Here is a 20,375-nt window from a genome sequence, read left to right as displayed (position 1 = left end):
CAATGCACATAAATTACTGAAGATTTTCATTTAAGAGGAAATTGTCAATTTTTTTTGAGACAACATTTTTCTTCACACTTTTCAACTGTTTTTTTTCCTATGATATTGGAGATAAAATGGTACCACAACATATTTACTTGTATGTATGGAAGGATGAGCCCACTATCCGCAGACAAGCCTCTTCATCACTTTGCAATTATCTAATTTGTCATTCACTAGGTTGTTAACGGAATTTCTCTTCATGTGTCATCCAGTACTATTTTCAAACTGCAGCCACACACTAATATCAGTGATAAACATGTTAAATGCCATAATTTCTATAGCAGCTTTCATCAAAAGATAAAAATGACTTTTCTAAAAGAACTACATTTGTAGTCCATTATTTGACCTGTTTGAAAAGCAAGTCATTAAAGAAAACGGATGTGATAATTATGTTTCAGATGATTGACCCAACACAGACATCAAGGAGAGAAGCAGAAATTGAGAATCTGGTAGCTATCAGAGCTTTGCTCTGTTCTACCAAGTCCCTCCACCTTAAACCATGATCTTCACGTTTTTCTGCATGTTGAGGTGTGACATGGTCATTTGAATACATGCTGTTTGATGTTCCTAGTGGCAGAACAGAAAACCATTAAAAAAGGTAACAATGGACACAACCTGGGATTTTACATCATTTTTTATTGATTGTTTTGCAAGTACATATAAGGACTTTGACATATAGTTTACAGAGCTTACAGTATAATTACATTTTATATAATCCTTTCATTTTTTATTTCTCAGGGGCAAAAGTCAATAAAATATAATAGGAAATAAGTCCAACGTGATCATATGGCAGAATCATCACCTTTTCAGGACACAGCATCAGCTGTCCTCATCTTGTGAAATGCTGTCAACCAGGGGATGATCTCTGTGATACCTCAATAAACCCTCATGCATACCATTTTTCTTACAGCCATGGCAGAGAAAGAGGAACAGGAGTCTCTCATCCTCATAATACTGATCATCACAACTAGTGCTTGGAGTACACCTTTCAGTAGCTATGAACCACACTTGCTTCCACAGAAAAGGAAATCCTTCTGGAGTGTTTTAATTTCTAACCCTACTTTACAATCCTTAAAAAAATGCAGTCACAGCTTCTTGCATTTGGCTTGTGGGAACACCTGACATTTTCATAATAATACCAGTATCCTACTACAATATAATATTCCTAAGATAAAAAATTTGAGTATGACATACAGATATTTGCACCACTGTTGTGTACTGAGAGAGCCTGTTCTTCTTTCTTCCCCAATTTTCAGCCCCATATTGACTCTTGTTGTCTTGCATTACACCGATACAAATAAGAGAAGACACAGAACTAAATATCCAGCATGTATGACAAACTTCAAGTACTCTTCCACACTCTTGATCAAGTGTAATATCCAAGCTAAAGAGAAAAAAATAACCTGCTGTACAGACCTTAGCTGGTTAATCCTCACAACATCCCTGTGAGGTAGGAAGCAAAACATCTTTCACAGCTGCAGGAAGTGAGGCAGAGAGTACATTTCTCAAGGCAATGAATGGAGAATCAGAAAAGCTGAAACTCAGGAGTTCTTGGATCCTAATTCTTTACTCTGGAAACCAAGGAACTGAACTCCTAGACATTATCAGCTCATTAGTTTTTTATAGCCATAGTTTAATGACAACTGTGGCTTCTGTGCGTATGCCAGCAAAGCATAATTCTATGGAAGAAGAAACATGTACCTGCTGCTACCCTTAGATACTCCTCCTGTACCTTACATAGGCTGATAAATGTACGCTCTAATTAACTACTCAGTACTAAGATTAATGTAACACAGGTAATTGCAATAGATCAACATTTCATTTTTTGATTTTCTTTAAGATTTCCCCACGTATTTAAATATATAGTTTTTTATCTGGATAAGTTAATAGCAACTCCCTCTTCCCCCTTGCATAATATCCCCCCCTAAAAACAGCATCCACTCTAAGTGCTCTCTACTAGACCTCTGAAGGATGATGATGAACTAGAATCCTCCTGAGATCCCATCCATGCCCTCGGCATAGCTCTCAACCCATCTGCAGCTCTGAAGGCAACAAGAGGCACCTTTTGCTCTGTACAGCACCACAGTACAGTTGTCAGTGAAATCTCACTAGGGACTGACTCAAAGGTCTCTTGGCCGCTCTAGCCAAAACGAAAATTGTTTCATACTGGGCTACCATACAGTCACCTTCTGTTATAGTGAGACTTTTAATCTGCAAAACCTCAGTGAGTAGAATTTAAGTCCAACCCTTAGATTATTACATAGCAATAGAAATGGCCAAACTTTAAGAAAGTAACTTTTCTGGAAGCAGTGAATACCACAGGGAATATGCCTAAATAGAGAAAATGACTGAAAACTAAAAGATTGTGCTAATCCTGGGTTAAGATATTCTGGAGCACTTTGATCAATGTAGGTTCAAATCCTACACACAAATGAAATATTAACCAAATCAGCCCTTGCACAACACATTTCTTTTTCATGTGCCCAAAACACTGGGTCTTGCCTACACATTCAGGCTATACAATGGCCTACCACCCATTAGAGCAGTGTGGTTCAAGTCCTACAACCTAGTATGGGAGGTACTTTGTACTAGTATAAAGGTGCTTACAAAGGTATTTTTCTTATTCCTTTCTGGGAGGAAAGGTAACCTATTCTGGCATTGACAAGAGATTATCAAAGAAACGTTTAGAGTAAGTCCCACTAAACAAAAGTAATCTCTCTAATCAAAACAGTTTTACTGCTGTAAAACTCAAATGTGCATCAAGACTAGTTTGATAACTGTTCCATGAAAGAAAAGTGTTTCTTACTTTAAGACAGAAAAAATGCAGGACAAAGGCTAATTAACCTGCCCAAGGCCACAGAAGAGCTAGGTACTGCAGGAATTTCACATCTGGTTCCCTAGAAATGTGTTATATTCCTTCCACAAGATGCACTGAACACAGGGAATATGTCATCCATCTAGCATTCCTTCTGTACCATATCCCAACACTGCTCATCATGTATGCATGATAAGCATATGCATATTTATTTGTGCAGGTATATTTTACATGTTTTTCAGTTACTTAACATGCTCCAGTGCTGATGTCAGACATACATCAAGAACTATTTTAACGAAAGTGTTTTAAGTGTTTCTATTCAGATGAATGATAAAAACCATCGTACCTTTAAAGAGTATTGTATTTTAGTAACTGCAGATTTTCAGTCAACTCATGCGCTATACCATAAGAGTATATTGTGCTGATCTGGGATGTGGGATCCAATATAGTCATAATTATGCTACGTATTTGCAAAAACAAGTCACTTCATAATTAAGAACAGGAAAAGGGAAATATTTACCATATACCAGAACCAGTATGAGAGAATGACTTTCCATTTTGATGGTCTCATCGCATGCATTCTAGTTATCAGGAGTCTGAGCTCCAAAGGCTTTAATTTTTGCTGATGCCTTGATCAGCAAGTGGTACAAACTTACTGCTTTTACACTCAACCAATCATATTTCCTTTAGAACAAATCTTCTAAGTGCCCACCTTGCCTGTTCCTCTCCGTAGCACTGGAAGGACAGACCTCTCACCAAAAACAATCTTCATTTGCCTTTGAATGTAGGCTGGGGAGGAGAAGGATTGTATCTAGAGAGTGACAGTGGTTCACACAGGACAACTGTGCAGCTATCGGTTGTCTGGACAGAGATGGGGCCTTCTATTTTTCTCCTTCAGACAAACCCCATTCTAGTTTGTACCATTTAAATAGAAGGGGTCAGAGCTGGACTTTGGGAGGACTCGGCTTCTTAATGCCAGCACAAAGACGTTGTGGAAACAGCAGACACATTCAGGGTTGAGGACCCAGTTTCCACGGATATAAACAGTTTCATCACCGACTCATTAAAAGGTCAGGAAAGAGAAGTCCATATTCCAGCTGCCTCTCTACAGCTGCGTACATTTGTTATACACCACTCCAGAAGAAACCCACAGTTTTACAGGAGAATTAACATAGTAAGTGCTGTAGTTCCAGGGCAAAGGAGTGCTTTGTAGGTTTAATGACATTAGCAAAAGCAGAGGCAATTATAAGTCTGCACAGGCATTTTCTGAATCTCTCTTTAAAAAGTGTAGTCTTTGGCAGAGAGACTACAAGGCATTTTTGTGACAATGTTCACTAACATTTTAGTACAATGTTATTCAAAATTTAGGGAATAAATTCACCCTTCCATTAAAGTTGGTAAAGTTATATGAAGTAAAAATACAATTTAGGCTGCTAGTCACAGCCTGACTACCCGGAAACTACTTACAAAGCCCTTAAAAAAAAAAGAAAAAAAAAGTAAAACTGCAAAACACACATCAATTTCTCTTCACTGAGCTCCCATTTGGAGACAAGCCTTCTGTCAAGTCAAGCCCAGTCTGTATTTCAGGTTTAAATCTGCCTCATTGGTATGAGCTTTGGCGAAACCTAGCAAAAAGGAGGGAAAAAAACAACAGTTGGCATACAGATATAGCAATATAACCCACAGTTCACTTCTGCTTCCATCAGCTATGTGCCACTGAAGATTAGAGACACTGTCTTTATTTAAACTGATATATTTGCAGTATTTCGGAGGTAAACACTCCCACCACTAAATTTTCTGATGCAGGGATACAAGATGCAGGTGATGCTAGTATCCAGCTTGTAAGCGTCATTTATGTAGGGCTGGGTTATTGATTTAAGAATGCAAGCAGATTAAACTTGGACAGCTGCACCTGTGTTTGCCCCGGCTAACTGCATGGTCTTCTTAGAGGGCCCCAGATGCCAGAAAAAGGGATAGCGGAATGCAAGTGAAGCAGCTCCTCAATTATACGGTGTACGGGATGTGCATAAACAACTCAAATAGGCTGTGGCTCAGGTTAATGTACTGGACCATAAAAGGTTATAGTTTGTGTACGGTGGGGCTACACTTGCCACGAACAGCAATAGGACAGATAGCTGGAGACAGGCAACCGCTTCAGTCATCACCTTTTAATCCACTTGCATTCACACATCAATGCCTGGATTGATGCAGAGGCAGCAAAACAGATTATATTCAACACATTATTGAATTGCCACTGCAATAATAAAACAAACCTGCCAAGGAATCTTAAACTAATGATTTCTCTTCTTTGCTCAATAGCCAAGTTCATTCTGCTTCTCCTCCCCACACACGAGGCAACAGGATGCTGTCTGCCAATGGTGGGTCTACACAGAAGGCGTCAGATGGGTTTTAGAATGTGTATATTAGCAGTGGACAGACAATCAACTCAAATGCAAGGGATACTACCTGTAAAGCTCGATGCTTCCAGCTCAAACTAATAAATACTAAATTCATTTTTATTCCTTGCCTTCTTCCATTCACATTCATTTTCATGTCAGGACACATTTATGTATTGTATTCTTTTGGTTCTACACAGTAATCAAATCAATTAATGGTATTATAAGAAATCCAGCAGACAAAATATAAAAGACAGTAAGCCTAAATAGAAAAGTGGATGAGGAAAGAAGGTGTAAATAGGAACAAAATAGAGAAGACTTTGGAGTGAAAAGTAGCAATGGTTAACAATTGGTTGAACCTTGACTGCAGCTCTACACAAATACTCTGAGGAAAAGAGCTCCACAAAAGATCCAGACCTCTTCAAATATCACCTGTTCCCAGCCCTATTTAAATAGGTGTCTCAGAATGAAGATTAGAAATAATTCATATGCTCTTACTTGTTCAGGATGAAAGACAATTCCACAGACACCTGGCTCCCAATTGATTAAGTCTCCTGGTGAAATATCACATAATGCATTTCTTCTGCCTCCTTACCCCAGCTTTTTCACTTAATAGTACTGAACAAGCTAACTTACGAAAGAATGATATATAAGGGTCTTTCCAAGCATGAAAGCCTCTTTCTTTAAGAAGTATAGGTCTGTATTTCCTGTATGTTAGATTTCTAAGTTACCCTTCCACAAGCCACAATATATCATCACTTATAAACAGCCCTTATGAGAACAGCCACTGAGAAGAAAAGCTTAGTTCATGAAGAATGTGTTTACTGTATCAAATGCTAATGAAATATTTTTGGTGGATGGAAACTGTTCATTGATTTTTCAAAGTTCTGTGGGGAATGGGATAATAAATAGATGTAACAGCTACAAGTGCAGAGGAGCTGGAGAAACTCCCTGAGCGTACAAACATTCTTGGATGAATTCCAGCAGTGTTTCGACATTTCCAACTCAAAGTGGATGTGTGCCTCACTTAATGTGGACTATTTCTGCCGTCCTGAAGTAATATCCCTCACCCAGGAATGGTTCCACTGAAGTAAAGGCAAAAACTGCAGGGCAACGACGGCAGCATTAAAATGTGTATTCTGCAAATCATAACAGCAGACAATTACCAGAGGAGATTATTGTTTTTCTGCTGTCGTAGTTTTTGGTGCCATCAAAACTCCAAGTGTTTTACATTTCAATGAGCGTATTATGTTAAATGTAATGTCTGCACATTTGATGCTAACAGCTGTCCTTTGTGCATACCACGATCTGCTCCAGTAAGGGTCCGATCCCAAGAGGTGCCGAGGTGCCACACTGCCTGCTGAACATAAAGGTGGTGGGAGCTCAGCACCACTCAGAAGCAGGCCCAAACAGACTGCTTTGCTCTAAAGAAACATGATTAAATAAGCGGAAAATTATTGATGTAATAACAGGGACAATTTGGGCTTGGAAAACAGGGAGTCATCAAGTCTGAAAGCCCCCTGAGTCCACTGCTTTAAATCCCAGTAGAGCCTTTTAACGCAGCATCACTCTACGCTAGCAGCATAGCGTTTGATAAGGGCTGGATGTGCTTACCGAAGACTATTCTACAGTATACTACCACAGAGTTATTACTTTCTTACAGATCATTCTAAGCAACACATTCCCGTAATATTACTTCATGTACAGAAACCATAGCTCATCCTGGAAGCCTCAGAATACTCTGCCAAAGCTGAACAGGTATCCCGGGAGCCATGTGCCTCGTCCGCCCGTCACGCAGCCTCAGAAATGGTTAAGAGGAAGATGTTGGCTAAGGACAGGTGACCTCAGGGCCTGTTGACTCCCTGATTTCCAGCCCCAAACTATTCTTTTCAGCTACACAAACATCTGCATGCTTATTTCAATATGTTTACTTATAGCAAGCTAGCAGTTCTATCCGGCCTGATTTTGAATGGTACTGAATCCTAATAACCTTTCCTGATCTCATCAGGAGTTGCAAAAGCAAATTACTGTGCCATCAGTGTAAAAACACTTCCTAAAAAAAAATGTTAGCATATTTGTTCACTAAAATAATAAAAGTTGTTTACCACTTATTAACTCCAAATTATTTGAAATTGCAGATAAAAGCAAACCATAATTCCAGCATCAGCTTTTGCACAGAAGTCTGGTGCTGACATGACTTTTATAGTAGGGTTGAATGATCAAGACAAAAGACAAAATCTATTTAAAAACAGAGTTCAGCCTACAACATTTCCTTTTAGGAAAAAATACTGCTATAAGATAAAACTACCTTGAGCTTGTTGATATCATCTCTCTCTCAATACTCTTTATTATTTTTTACTCATTGGCTTGAACTTGGACAGTTTCAATTTCTTTTTAACCATACATGAGGCAGTTGCTATTCAACTATGTTGTGTTTCTTTTGTCCTGGCAGCCCCTTTTCCTAACTCCATGTTACCTTTTCAGTTCTTTCTGTAAAACTGAGCTCTCCGATTAAAAAAGTAGAGAGGAGTTTTTATGTAGACAGACTTTCCCTGACTATTTTTATAATGAAATACATCTGCAAAAGTATGTTTTTTCAGTCTGTTCTCTGATGGTCTCATCAGAGGTATGAGCCAGTACAAGTCAAAACAGATTACCTGCCAAGGTGATCTATATGCTAGGCAGCAGCAGATCTGATTTAAGCATCCAAGATAAGCCAATACTTTGTCTTCACAGCACAGTGAAATTGAGGGTGAATTCTTTATTTTTGATGTGACGCCAGTCTATAATCAAGATTGCTGACTCTAAATCTTTTTTTCTTTGACATTTTGCTGTTGCAAATGTCCTTTAGGAAATGTTTTCCCAAATAAGCAGGCCGTGAAGATGGGAATGCATGGCCAAATGTCTCTCAAAGAAAGTTGTAGAGGCCAAAAAGCTCTCCTCTACAAAAAAAAGTAGCTTGCACAGGTAGTACAATGTGAATGTACAGTCATCCCTTAAATTCTCAGTGGTAATGAACATAAAGAGATGCTAATTTTAGTTAAGATGGTTCTCTGCATCCACTGCAAAAAAAGTGCTAGAAAAACATCAGCTCCTCGTTTTCCATCCATTAGTCTTGTTTCAAACTAGCATGATACATGACGCTAAAATTCTGCTTTTACTACCGCAATAAAATATCACTAAAGCCCCTGTCAACAATGTAAACAAGAAGTTTCATTCAGTGAACATAAAGAATCACAAGTGCAACTGCTACTCTTGTACGGGAGCCTGAGACAGTGTATTGATACGTGGAAAAAAGGACCAAGGATACTACTTTTTGAACAACTGTCTACCACAATGCTCAAACCTCTGTTTTCTTAACTTCGGAATTAAGTGAGGGAACCATAGGTGTTCTCTGTATAAGAAAATCAGGCCCTCAGGGGTCCAGCTTCCCACAATGGTAACCCAGGGTTGCTGTCACTGATATCAACAGAAGTTTTGCTAAGGACTGCAGTGAGGGAGGACTGGGTCACTGTGGCCTGGAAACAGTCTTTGAGAGAGAGAGAGAGAAAGAAAACAGGAGCGAGGAAGAGCTAGTATTTTTCCATGCTACTGCTGAAATAAACAAATCATTATAATTCACCCCTTCCATTTGCAGAGCTATAAAGATTTCAGGTACTTCTGGAACCACCAGTCAGCAGGTAACGCTGACCCAAGCACATATCCTGGCAGAGGTCAGCAAAGTATGTGCTTTGCAAGCATTTATGCAAGCTGCATGCTTTTGAGATAAGTATATGAAAGCGCATAAACCAAGCCGCATCTACATTTTTCATGCCCACAGTTCCTGTGGTGCAACGCATGATTTCATGCATGGCCAGGCAGTTGTACGAACGGACCGCACTGGAGTTTTCTTTCTCCGGAGTCTGGAATGGGAGCTTTGGAAGAGTCCCTCCCTGATCCCCGTGAGACAGATCCCGGGGATCTCGATGACATTGCTCTCTCTCTCGTCAACTGCTAACTACGGGCAAACCTAAAGATTCAAAATTTGTACTATCCCTATACAACATTTACAGGAAAGCAGTAAGTGCCAGTGGGTGGTGATAAACTTTTCTTTGGTCCTGAGAGCTACAGTCTTGCCATCTCTTACCCATTCAGAGTATTGCTGCAAAGCTTATTCTCGCAGCCTGTCATTTTGAGCCTGTCACCTCTTTTTCTGAATCCCTTGGTTGGTTCTGCTTTTATTGGCTCTAGCCTAGGCTGCTGGACTTCACTTTGGGTAATACACAGCCAGTTAAAAACAACATATTATTCACTTGACCAAAAGAAACCAACTCCTTCCAAACAAACAGGTAATGCATCTAAGCACTGGTATCTTCTGAAAATAAAGTCCTTTCCTGTAGCTTCAGTCTATATAAATGCTTAATAAACATGGCACATTCAAATTCATCATGAAGTTAATCCCAAAATTAAATATGTGAGAATAAAATAGCGATTGACTGCAACAAATATACATCTACAAGGTCAGCTTTTATGTTTTAGGATTGGCTGTTAGCTGTTTGAGGGGCTGATCAGCCAAAGAGAGATAAGCCCTGACTTTATGAAAGTTTTTAAAACATTGGTCACTTTTCCCTAAATCACTGGGAGAAGCTGAATAAATAATTTCTTTTGCACATAGAATTGCTGAATATGGAAGGTTGCTTCGACTGTAAATTAAAAAATAATAATGACTTCCACAAAATGTTACATGAAAATGAATAATGGAGTAAAGTGGTTTTGTAGCAAATTTCCTACACTATGCAGTTGCAGGTCACTCATCTTTAAGAGAAGAATTTTTCTCAGATAAACGAATATATTCATATAAATGAATGAATATATCGTGAACTGCTCTTTATTTAAAATATTTTAAGCTCCATAAGAAAAACATACACTATCATATTTGGTTATCGAAAATTACTTTTATAGACACAGAGAATGAATGAAATTCCCCAGGCTTTCAAAGCACATTGTCCAGAATTTTTTACTTACTGCCAGTAGTATTCAAAGCCTTAATAACAAATTCTTTGACATAATAACTGCTCTGCAGTCTTACAGTTATATGCCCTGGCCCTGCCATGCGACTCTGCAAAGAGGAAGATATCCAGAGTCCTGCACTCCACTACCAAACGTGCCCCAGCTATTCTTACAGCACAGACTGTCTACTGTCATCGTCACTGTCCTCACCTAAAGAGTGCTGACCTGTCCCATAAGACTTTACAACACAAGAGAAAAAACATAGTAACTTGCATGTGGGAGAAGGACTTGAACAAACTGTATTTGTTATCAGCCACACATACGGAATCAGTTTTGTTAAATGTCTCCTGAGTTACACCCCAATGTATTACAGCTTTCCATTAATCAGCCAGTTTTGTGTTGGCATCAAGTGAGCCTCTTAAGAAGGAATGTGAAGGTGAAAAGGCAGCAGCGTTATGGATTAATGCAGAACATAAGTTTAATTCATATAAGACAATAGGAAAGAAACCGCAAAAATACCAGCAGTAGAAGCATGTAAATGAATAGCATCAGTGGCACAGAGTCGACACATGTAGTCACCCCTGTTGAGAAGACTCACAACCCCATCTACAGATATTATGAAAACTTAGCAATAGAGGGTTAGGTAAACTAACTTATCCGGAGGAAGAACAAATATTCAGCCACCTCAGATATGAATCAGCTGCCCTCTTCAGAGCATTACAAAAAGTTCCCTTTCCACATTATCCTTTTTACTCTTGACAATTTCCCTCTCTCTTCTGTTTTTCCCAGGTGGAGTCTAATTCCAGTACCTAATACAATCATACTCAATTAGCCCTAAGATGTCCCATATCGTCTCTTCCTAGTTTCATTGTAAATCCCACAGGCAATCTACCCAGTACCTTTTCACTTGTAAAGGGGAAACTTACTGGACCTAAAGTCATCATGTGATAAATAGCTGTGAAGAATATTTGTTCTGACAAAAGAATAACTATATTTGTTTGTAGAATGACTTACTGTGAAGTCACAGCCAGTGCTTTTCTTGATATCATCCACTGACAGTCCTTCCCAGATTTCCACAAGGGTCAGTCCCTTCTTCTTGTCCACATCAAACACAGCCTGTCAGAGTCAAATAGCATACAAGTAGTTTTTTAACATGAAAACTGACAGCAAAGAAATAAATAGTTATATTGTGCAAAATGCATTGAAGTATGTACAGTTTCCTAAGTAACAAATGATGCCATTATCAATCAGTATCACTTTACACATTTCTGACCGACCAATAAAGGTTTCTGCAACATTCATGTGTACTTGAAGGAATATAATTTTGAGACATTAATTTTGAGGGAAAAACATGTACCTGCTTTTCTTTGCATGAAATAAGGACTGTGCCTTCTGCCCCAATCTGGTGAGAATTGGGAGGGGGCAAAGGAAAGGGTAGAGACAGCCTTTGCCACAAGGCAGTGCCCACCAGGAGATCATGACAGAGAACAGGGAAGAGGAAGGAGGGAGGCACTGTCTGTGGGTTTAGGCCAGCACAGAGGTACAGAGTGGCTGGCCACTGAATCATCAGCAGAGGATGATCTTCTCCAACATCTGTTGCACACCCCACTTCAGTACAGATTTGAGTAGTTTTAGTTTTCAGAAGCTAGCAGTGAAAGAGAAGGCTTTTTGCTTTATTTGTAATAGAAAGCCTGGGAGGAAGTGGCTAAAGGGGCAAAGGCTGCTCTTTCTGATGTCTTCACAAGACACGCTTTCCACTTCCAAGGCTCTCAAGCACATCAAATAAAAACACCTGTAAAATGATATTCACTTTAATGGTGCCTGCCAGAGGGAGATACACAGGTCGCAAACTAGTTGCCAGGGAAACCATGAGGTCTAGACATTTCCATAAAGAAAGTCAGGAGAAAGAGTCCGGTAAAGACTGAACTTGGAAGGAAAGTGAAGTCTTAAACTCATCACAGAAGTGTGCTGAAGCTCAACTCTCCTTCCTTGGGTACGTGAGGCTGATTTACAGGACTAAAAAGTGATAGCCAATCTAAATCTTAAGACAGAAGTTGGGAGTGAGGAACATCCACCCTAGGAAGCTAGTGGGGAAACAGGGTTTAACATATATTCTAAGCGCTGGTTTATGCTTATGTCATCTCCTTATAAAACAACCAGATGTAACTAGTGGTGGCTCTTAAAGAAATTTCTCCAGGTGTTTATTTTCTATCAGTTCTTGTTCAGTCTCATTTTTTTTGCACTTTACATTTGCATTTGGCCAGATAGTAGAAGACTGTAAATAAATTTCCACATTTTCATTTATTTTCCCCTGCTATGTGGAGGAAGACTATAAAGAACAGTAGTAACAGACCACAGGGAGAAAGCAAATCAGCACCTTTGAAGCATTCTACCTAGTGTTACAGAGCAATCACAGAGGGACTACTCTTAACCCTTAAATATGTAAACATTGACAATGAAAGAAGTATGACTACAGCAAAAACCTAAGTCACTTATCCGCTACTGAAAATATCCACTATCAGCAAGCAAGATAACACACTCTCCTAGACTTAAACTGGAGAGCAAATTGCTTCACAAATGGACTTCGAGTAAGGACAAGAATTCAAGCCCTGGTGTAATTGCAGGTACTGTTACAGCTCCTCTAAAAGAGTCTGAAGTGTACAGCAAGGAAGATGCCAGCTGTGTGACGTGTATGTGCGACAGTTTTTCTTCTGCTGGAAAAAGTGAGCTGTGACATAGCTCACTTACAACTGTATTTGAGAATTTACATCTCTCAAGGAAAATTTTCAGATATGTGTTAGGAATAACAAGTAGAAACATACTTTGCATAAACACTGCTCATGCATGGCACCTCTGTTCTGAAGGTATTTAAGAGTATGGTCCAGTAAATTAGATGTCACTGGTAAAAGCTTTAAAATAAAAAATATGAGCCACTGGGCCTGCAGAATTGAACTCCAAGGGAATCTTTGCCCTTTTTTTGGTAATAGATACAAAATACAATCTTCACTTTTACTAAGCTTTACTACTTCTACTAAGTGGCATTTCTTAGGCACAGAGGATGAAAGGATTGACAAGGATTCAAGCACTTACCTTCTCTGTAATGATGCGATTTACACATTGTTTCCCAGTAAGTGGTAAATTGCATTTTTCCAGGATTTTATGGACATTGCCCTGTGTTTAACAAGATGCAGACAAACATTAATTTTCAAAAACAATGCCACTTACTCAGCGTTCAAATATGAACACGAAAAAGGAAAATCACAGCTGAAGACACTCAGCGTTGTTGAAACCTCGCAGTACTCAGAACACTGTTAGAATTCTCCTTTATGGCAGATTACGTCTCAAACAATTTGGGACAGTTCTTACTTAAATCCCACATAAAGCGAGATGACTAATAAGAATCTCACGGTACCACTGAGTGGGTTCAGCAGTTAAGCATACTTCTGCTTAATTTTTTTTTTCTTTCCTAATGGAATGTGAGGAAAAGAGACAGCTGGAACCTCACTGATGATCTGTCAAGGACAAATTAGAGAAAGGCAAAAAAACAATTTACTTTCAGGCACTTTCTTTCTGGGACACCAAATGCCAGCTACACTAAATCTCGTGAGAAATATCACCTAACGAAAAGATGTAGTTTTGATGGGAAGCTGGATATTTAAGGTTTGGGTGGAGAGTTTTTCTTTTTTTTTTTCTTCTTAATTTTTTTCTTTTTTTTTAATAGGACTTCACAAATGGCTTTAGATCCTGCCAAATGAATGTAGGTTGAAAGAGCTCTGAATGGATACAAAATGGATGGATCATTGCACTTTTAGTCACTACTTGTAGGCGTTTTACAGAAGTAGCATTAAGTGCACATCTCTCCCATTGTCACATGCTTTTATTTTTTTCTCTAATTATTAATTTTCAGTTATGCATTTCAAAGATGTCAGTGTAATAAGTCTAATTTAACCATCTGAATGCAAATTTTTTAATTTAATTTTTTAAATTTACAATCATCCGTTTGCCTTAAGGCTTAATATAAACTGGGCAACCAAACCTCAGCCAATGTGGTGCCTGAGTGATGACAAAATGGGCAATCTGTGTGATTTTGAATTTGTCTTCTTGTGTGAAGAACTATTTCTTCATTCTAATTATGCTGGCAAGATCCACCTCTCGTATCAAGGCAACTGCTCTGATGAAACGGAAACTGACTCACTCTTGGTGAAAATAATGACTTGAGACAGCGCATTACTTTCAATCGATCAGCTTATATCATGTCCATCTCAAGGACTTTCTTGCACTCTTTTCCTAAAAGTGATTGTGTTCCTAAGAAGAATAATCTGCGCTATTTTTAATATCTTCAATAACATATCAGGTGTACTTCTAAGGCGTATGATATGCAATATTCCTTCCTGGTATCCAACTGAGATTGAAATGCGTGGACTTGAGGAGGTGACAGCTTGAATGGTTCCTGTGACCCTGAGCACTGACACGTTCCAGCTTCTTAACACTTGATCTGAAGATTATTATATTACCGCTTAGCATTAAAGGTGACTTTTAGAACTCATCCATCACCATCTGCGCTTTCAGGGTACTGTCAGAATGGGAATCCAAATGGAACTGCATGCATTTTTACAGTCTACGTTTATACAAGATTTGTTCAGATGAATTCAGGAAAGCTATTTGTACCTTAAGGTATTTCTGCCTGCTTTAAATAAAAAAATTCTTTTGCTGAGCAACAAAAATGTCCTTAATCTTCCACAATGCATCAAAATCAAAACTATTCACAATGACGGAAAAGAGCATTTCGATTCAATATCCCATGCTTCAGTCAGATCCAAATCACAGGTTTAAAACTAGTTTCCATATTTCACAATATGGAACCATTACTGGTCAGTACTTTATTATTTCTTGCAAAGAAGGCCGGTGAAGGTATGGGGTAAGAACTTGACTTTTATTTCTCTTACTTATAAGTCTACAGCATTATTTAGCAATTTGGGCACAGCGTCTGTTCAGTAGATTAAAAAACACTACTATTCACCTTTACTGTTGTTCTTCACAGTTATAAAGAAAAAAGTTAATTTAGTAAAAAATACGTTAAGAGCTACCACAATGAGTTGGACTAAAGGTCCATTTGCCAAGTTTCTCACAGTGGCCTAAAACTATGGAGCAAATATAGAGTCACCCTTCCAAAGGTGTGTCCTCCTGGTTCCTGACTTGCTGTGATTTATGGATTTCCTGAGATGGAGGTTGCTTCTGGACAATCCTATTTGTTTGTCACTGATGAACCCAGCCTCATATATCAGTTTAATCAGTCCCAGATAAACTTATTTTGAGCTCCTACGACACCCTACCAATGATCCACAACTTTGTTAGTTGTCTGTGAAAAAATATTTTGTTGTTTTAAAGCTGCTGCTTGCTAATTTCCCTTGGCTCCCAACAGTTCTTTTACAAGACAGTGATCAAAGACGCTGCATCCATCTTCTCCGTGCCATTGCGTTATATACTTCTGTGTTAGCCTCCCTTAATGATCTCTTTCTTAAGCTGAAGAGTCTTCTGCAAAAGTCATTTCATGTCGTCATCTTTTTTCTGTACTTTTTTGTTTTCATTTAAATGTAAACATCGTTATTGAAACAATGTGGAGCAGAGGGCGTTTAGTTTTGTTTGTAACATGCTGTATATCAGAGTTTAAAAAGAGGAAAATCCTTCGAGTATTTCTTTGAGTGTGAAGAGATACTAGGTTCACCTTCATAATTTAAGCATAAATTGTGTCTTGCATTCACTGCAAGGATTCAACATCTTGTTACGTTTAAAAACTACAACATGTATACTGAACAGAGAATGCACTTTTAAATTCTAAGAAATTGTATTTTAAGGTTTAACAAGCCATCACTACTAATAAAAAGAAACTTGAAAGGGATTAAAAGGTCCTCTATAAGATCACAAATCAAACAGAACTGATTACAAGAACTATTTACTGTAACAACTCTTGAATATGTTCATTGAAGGTATTGTGTTTATCCCATAGCCTTCCACTGTATTTCAGGCCATCAGCTCTTGACTCCTGTTGATTCACAGGTGGCTTTAATATCTAATAATAGATACTATTTAGTGGGAAAACAAGACAACAAAACACACACAAAAAGTTCAGCCACTGTACCCTCAGCTTCTTACCAGTACACCTCTAAATAAACCAGCATGTTCTCACAGTACATACATATATTCCTTTCACTCAGTAGCATGCTGTGCTCTAAGCAGGACAAAAGAGTGCTCCTGAGATGTGTGAAAGGCTTCTTAGATACAGATGAAATAACAGTTCGTGAGAAAATCTTTGGAGTAAAGAAATAAAAGGACCTGAATATAAAATCAGCTCTGTAAGAAGTAATCACCCCAACAGAAGGCTTCTGACTTTCCAAACTGGTGTCACAGGTGCTATAAATTTGTTTATATATGGAAAAAGGAAAAAGGAAAAAGGAAAAAGGAAAAAGGAAAAAGGAAAAAGGAAAAAGGAAAAAGGAAAAAGGAAAAAGGAGCATCTGAAAACCGTAACAGCAGCTTTTGATTTCTGAACAAAAGATTTACATATTTCAGCCTCTTCACTTCTGGAAGAAGCATGAAGAGCCTCAAAAGAAGCTACGTAAGAGGAAAGAGCTCCAAGAATACCAGTAGCCTCCATTTTAAATTAAGTATATAATGAAAAATTATACTGTTTATTTTGCAGTGCTTTCTAACAAAAAGCAGAAGCAGAAGAAATACTTTATGAAAGCCTATAATAGACTTTCAAGAGGTGCATGCCAGGCATTCTTTGTACCTAATGACCCAAATTATGTATATAGACACAAAAATAAAGAAGTCTATGCCTGGACTGTTTATAATAGTGAACCTATCTGTGTTTCCATCCTTCTGAGGTTTCAGTATTCCTACTGACTAAAAACAACAAGCAAACAACTTCCAAGCACTTTACTGAAAAAAGACTTTGGTAATAGTATTTTAAAGAGACAAAATGTCATGGATAATTGCACTGTATGTGGACTCAGAGCCCTAACTGAATTCCACAGTATCTGGAAGTTAGAAATAAAAATGCATTCAGATGACAGTAATACCTGAAGTATGTGTCTGAGCAAATAGATAATTGCACATCCAGTTTGGGGGGGTGGGGGGGGAGGGAGACAAGCAAGACACATAGATGAATTAGCTTTTCGCATGCACTGTTGGGTCACTCTCAGTCCTGTTACTGAAAATGTGCCCCTTAAGATCACAGCATAGTACAAATTGTGCAAATACTGTATTTTTTAATAGTAATTTTTTTGAAGGTGAAAATTCATTCTTTAAATCAGGTTTTAAAAAAACACACCTGTTAATATATTTAACTTTCATATTTACTACCATTAAAACTCCTTATGCTTGCCCTAATATGTTCTGGCAGGGATGTAAATCTCACACATACATAACTCATTCTTACTGCAGACATGCAACAGATTTGGAATAACAGAAACACATAAACGAAACAAAAGGTAATTTTTAAAGATCTATTCCAGTTCTCTCGGAATAGAGACTTTGTCCTTCGGTCCATTTTTCTCATATTCTAGACAGCCCAGATTTAGAAGTTTCAAATGACAAGGTTCCTATGACTTTCTGTGGGAGGCTGTTTATCTCTGCAAAGAATTCTCCAGACTAACTTCTATCACATAATAATACAGTATGTAAGGCAGCCCATATCATATCATGCCAAAAAGATACATCTTATCAAGCTGTCAGTACCAATTTGATTGGCAACTTCAAAGGTAAATACCTTTTCACCATAGCAAGCACTTAGCCACGGGAAACTTCATTTTTCCAATTGTCCTGAGGCAAAAAGTAAAAAGCCTAGGCAGCATTTACTGCAGCTCTGGCGATTGCCACTGTCATTGAATTTGCATGAAGCAACTAAAAAATGTGTGTGGCTATTAAATACCAAATTTATATTCCATTTTTCCAAGGTGAATGGTTTGCTCACAAGAGGCAAGGAACCATGCTAACTCCCTGTTGTATCTCCATAACCGCTAACAGCAAAGCTGTCAAATCCTTGCAAAGAGGGACAATCAATGTAAGACATCCTTTTTGGTACAGCACAGAGTATTTGTTTAGAAAGAAGCGGCAGAGCCTTACCTTGGCTGAATGCTCCATGGTGACAACCACTTTCGTCTGTGCACTGGATACCAGGTCCATGGCACCCCCCATGCCTTTCACCATCTTACCCTGAAATGAAATTTTTAAAAGTGGTTTAACATTTTTACTATAAACAAGATAGATATATTGGCTGCATTGACACGACAATATATTCACCTTTTTTCTGTATAGAAAGCCCACATATTTCACCACTGTATTCAGAGAAAAATGGGGCTTCACTAGAGAGAAAGCAGTTGTCTCATTCTAAGCTCTCTGTGATGCAAATAGTAGAATAATGAGTAGTACATGGAGCCAGTTGTTACGCTTGGTGTCCCAGGCGTAACTTAAATCTAAGTAGTACCATTGACTTAATGGAAGCCCTGACACGGAGATGAATTTAGCTCCAATGGTTCTGACATTATAAAAACAAAGCTTTCATTCTCATGGTGATAGAAATATCATTATTCCCTCCAAAGAAATCTTTGCTTATGAAAACGTAACAAGAACATCTGAGCACTCTCAAGCTCCCCACCTGCCAGTTTAGAAAACCATGGCGTGTATCACTGTATCAGCACAAACTGTTCTGCTTACTTCATTCCAGATGTCTTTAGATGTCATTTTGGAACATGGGTAAATAAAAGAATTTGGATCAGTATTTATTTCTGTTTGTCCCTCAAACCAAATAATGTTTTCTGTTTCTGTGCCTCATTCTTTTTTTAAAGAGTGACAAAACTGCACCTGCTATCACAGCAGCTGTATTGTGGCTAGGTGTTCAGCTACCTATATTTTTACTTTCTGTAATGCTGCACCATTCATTGAAATTCAATGCTTCTACCACCTTAAATAAAATGTATCTGATCTTGGAAGGTAAGAAGTCCAGACTTAGCACACTTCTTGGATAAGAAATGACTAAAAGTACAAAGCTCTACCAGTACGAGCACAGCAGTCATTTTTGGACAGCTGACAAACACTAGACCCCAAAAACCAAGCTAGGTGACAACTTCATAAGTCAATCCTGAGTTGCTGGGAGGGGAATCTCACGTTGCTAGCGTGATAGGGAAGGTTAATAGGGAGCATGAGGCAAGGAATTTTACAGATTAAAAGAAACTAATGTCTGTCTCAAGTGTTTTATATTTTCTCTCTTTTGACTGGCTGTTTTCTGAAATTTAAAATAAATCATGGGAAGAAATATGTGGTTGGTTGTTTTACATATAAAACCTAAAAGTATATGGTTAAATAACTTGGAAACTTCCCAAAGTAAAATATTTCCCTTATACTTCCCTTTGATGCCTGTGTTATTCAATATCTTACTAGTATCAGTACCTATGGTCTGTGATACAAAACATATGGGAGAGACTTGTCTCATTAAGCTGTCAAGCCAGCAACTTACTGGAAATCTCTTTAGCATAATGAAGGGAATAGACATAGAAAATGTTATTTTCTTATTGTTTGCAGAGTGAAGAATGAATCACCACTTTCTATATCTGTAAACTCCCTTGGTATTTCTCAGATCAGATTAATATTTAATATTAATGACCTGAAACATTTCAGACTTTGTCTTAACACACTACTAAATATTTCTTTGTAAATACAAACCTAAAAGGGATGACAGGATTTACCTCTGCACTTTATTTCCTGGCACTGCTCGTATAATTCTCCATCCTACCTTGAAATACAGAGTCCTTACAGAGACTGCAGTGACCTCTCATCAGCCTGCCAGAGGTTCACCAGCAAAATAATGTGGAGTAGCTGAAGCTGAGGCGTTATCGTCCCATTAGCTCAAAATACGTTTGCATCAGGGATTATGCTATCAATATATCTGCCCTAATAATGCTGTTAGTTCATTTCTCAGGCTTTTTACTTCTGTTAAATAGTACAGAGAGAGCTACAGCACCTGGGAAATTCCTGAAGAAGTACAGTTGAAGGACAAAGAAAATCTGATGCTGGATAAGATGTCATACAGGACTGAGACGGTGAATTTCATCCCTACGTGTGTGCAGAAGCAG

The 20,375-nt window shown here is 38.3% G+C and overlaps 1 protein-coding gene across 1 annotated transcript in view; it reads right to left on the bottom strand.

The window, feature by feature from the left end:
• Window positions 1-658: 658 nt before the first annotated feature.
• Window positions 659-20,375, bottom strand: part of LOC112993412 (succinyl-CoA:3-ketoacid coenzyme A transferase 1, mitochondrial) — an 80,129-nt gene continuing 60,412 nt past the window's right edge. The window contains exons 14-17 of the mRNA XM_064502173.1: window positions 18,370-18,459; window positions 13,333-13,413; window positions 11,257-11,358; window positions 659-4,482 (exon numbers count right to left, since the gene is read on the bottom strand). Of these exons, the coding sequence (XP_064358243.1) occupies window positions 4,447-4,482; window positions 11,257-11,358; window positions 13,333-13,413; window positions 18,370-18,459 (309 nt within the window). The 3' untranslated portion in view covers window positions 659-4,446. The remainder of the gene's footprint in view (window positions 4,483-11,256; window positions 11,359-13,332; window positions 13,414-18,369; window positions 18,460-20,375) is intronic.

This window comes from Dromaius novaehollandiae, chromosome Z (genome assembly GCF_036370855.1).
Source record: "Dromaius novaehollandiae isolate bDroNov1 chromosome Z, bDroNov1.hap1, whole genome shotgun sequence".
Taxonomy (NCBI): Eukaryota; Metazoa; Chordata; class Aves; order Casuariiformes; family Dromaiidae; genus Dromaius; species Dromaius novaehollandiae.
Note: the sequence above shows the minus strand (reverse complement) of the source record. Positions and strands in the feature narration are given on the sequence as shown.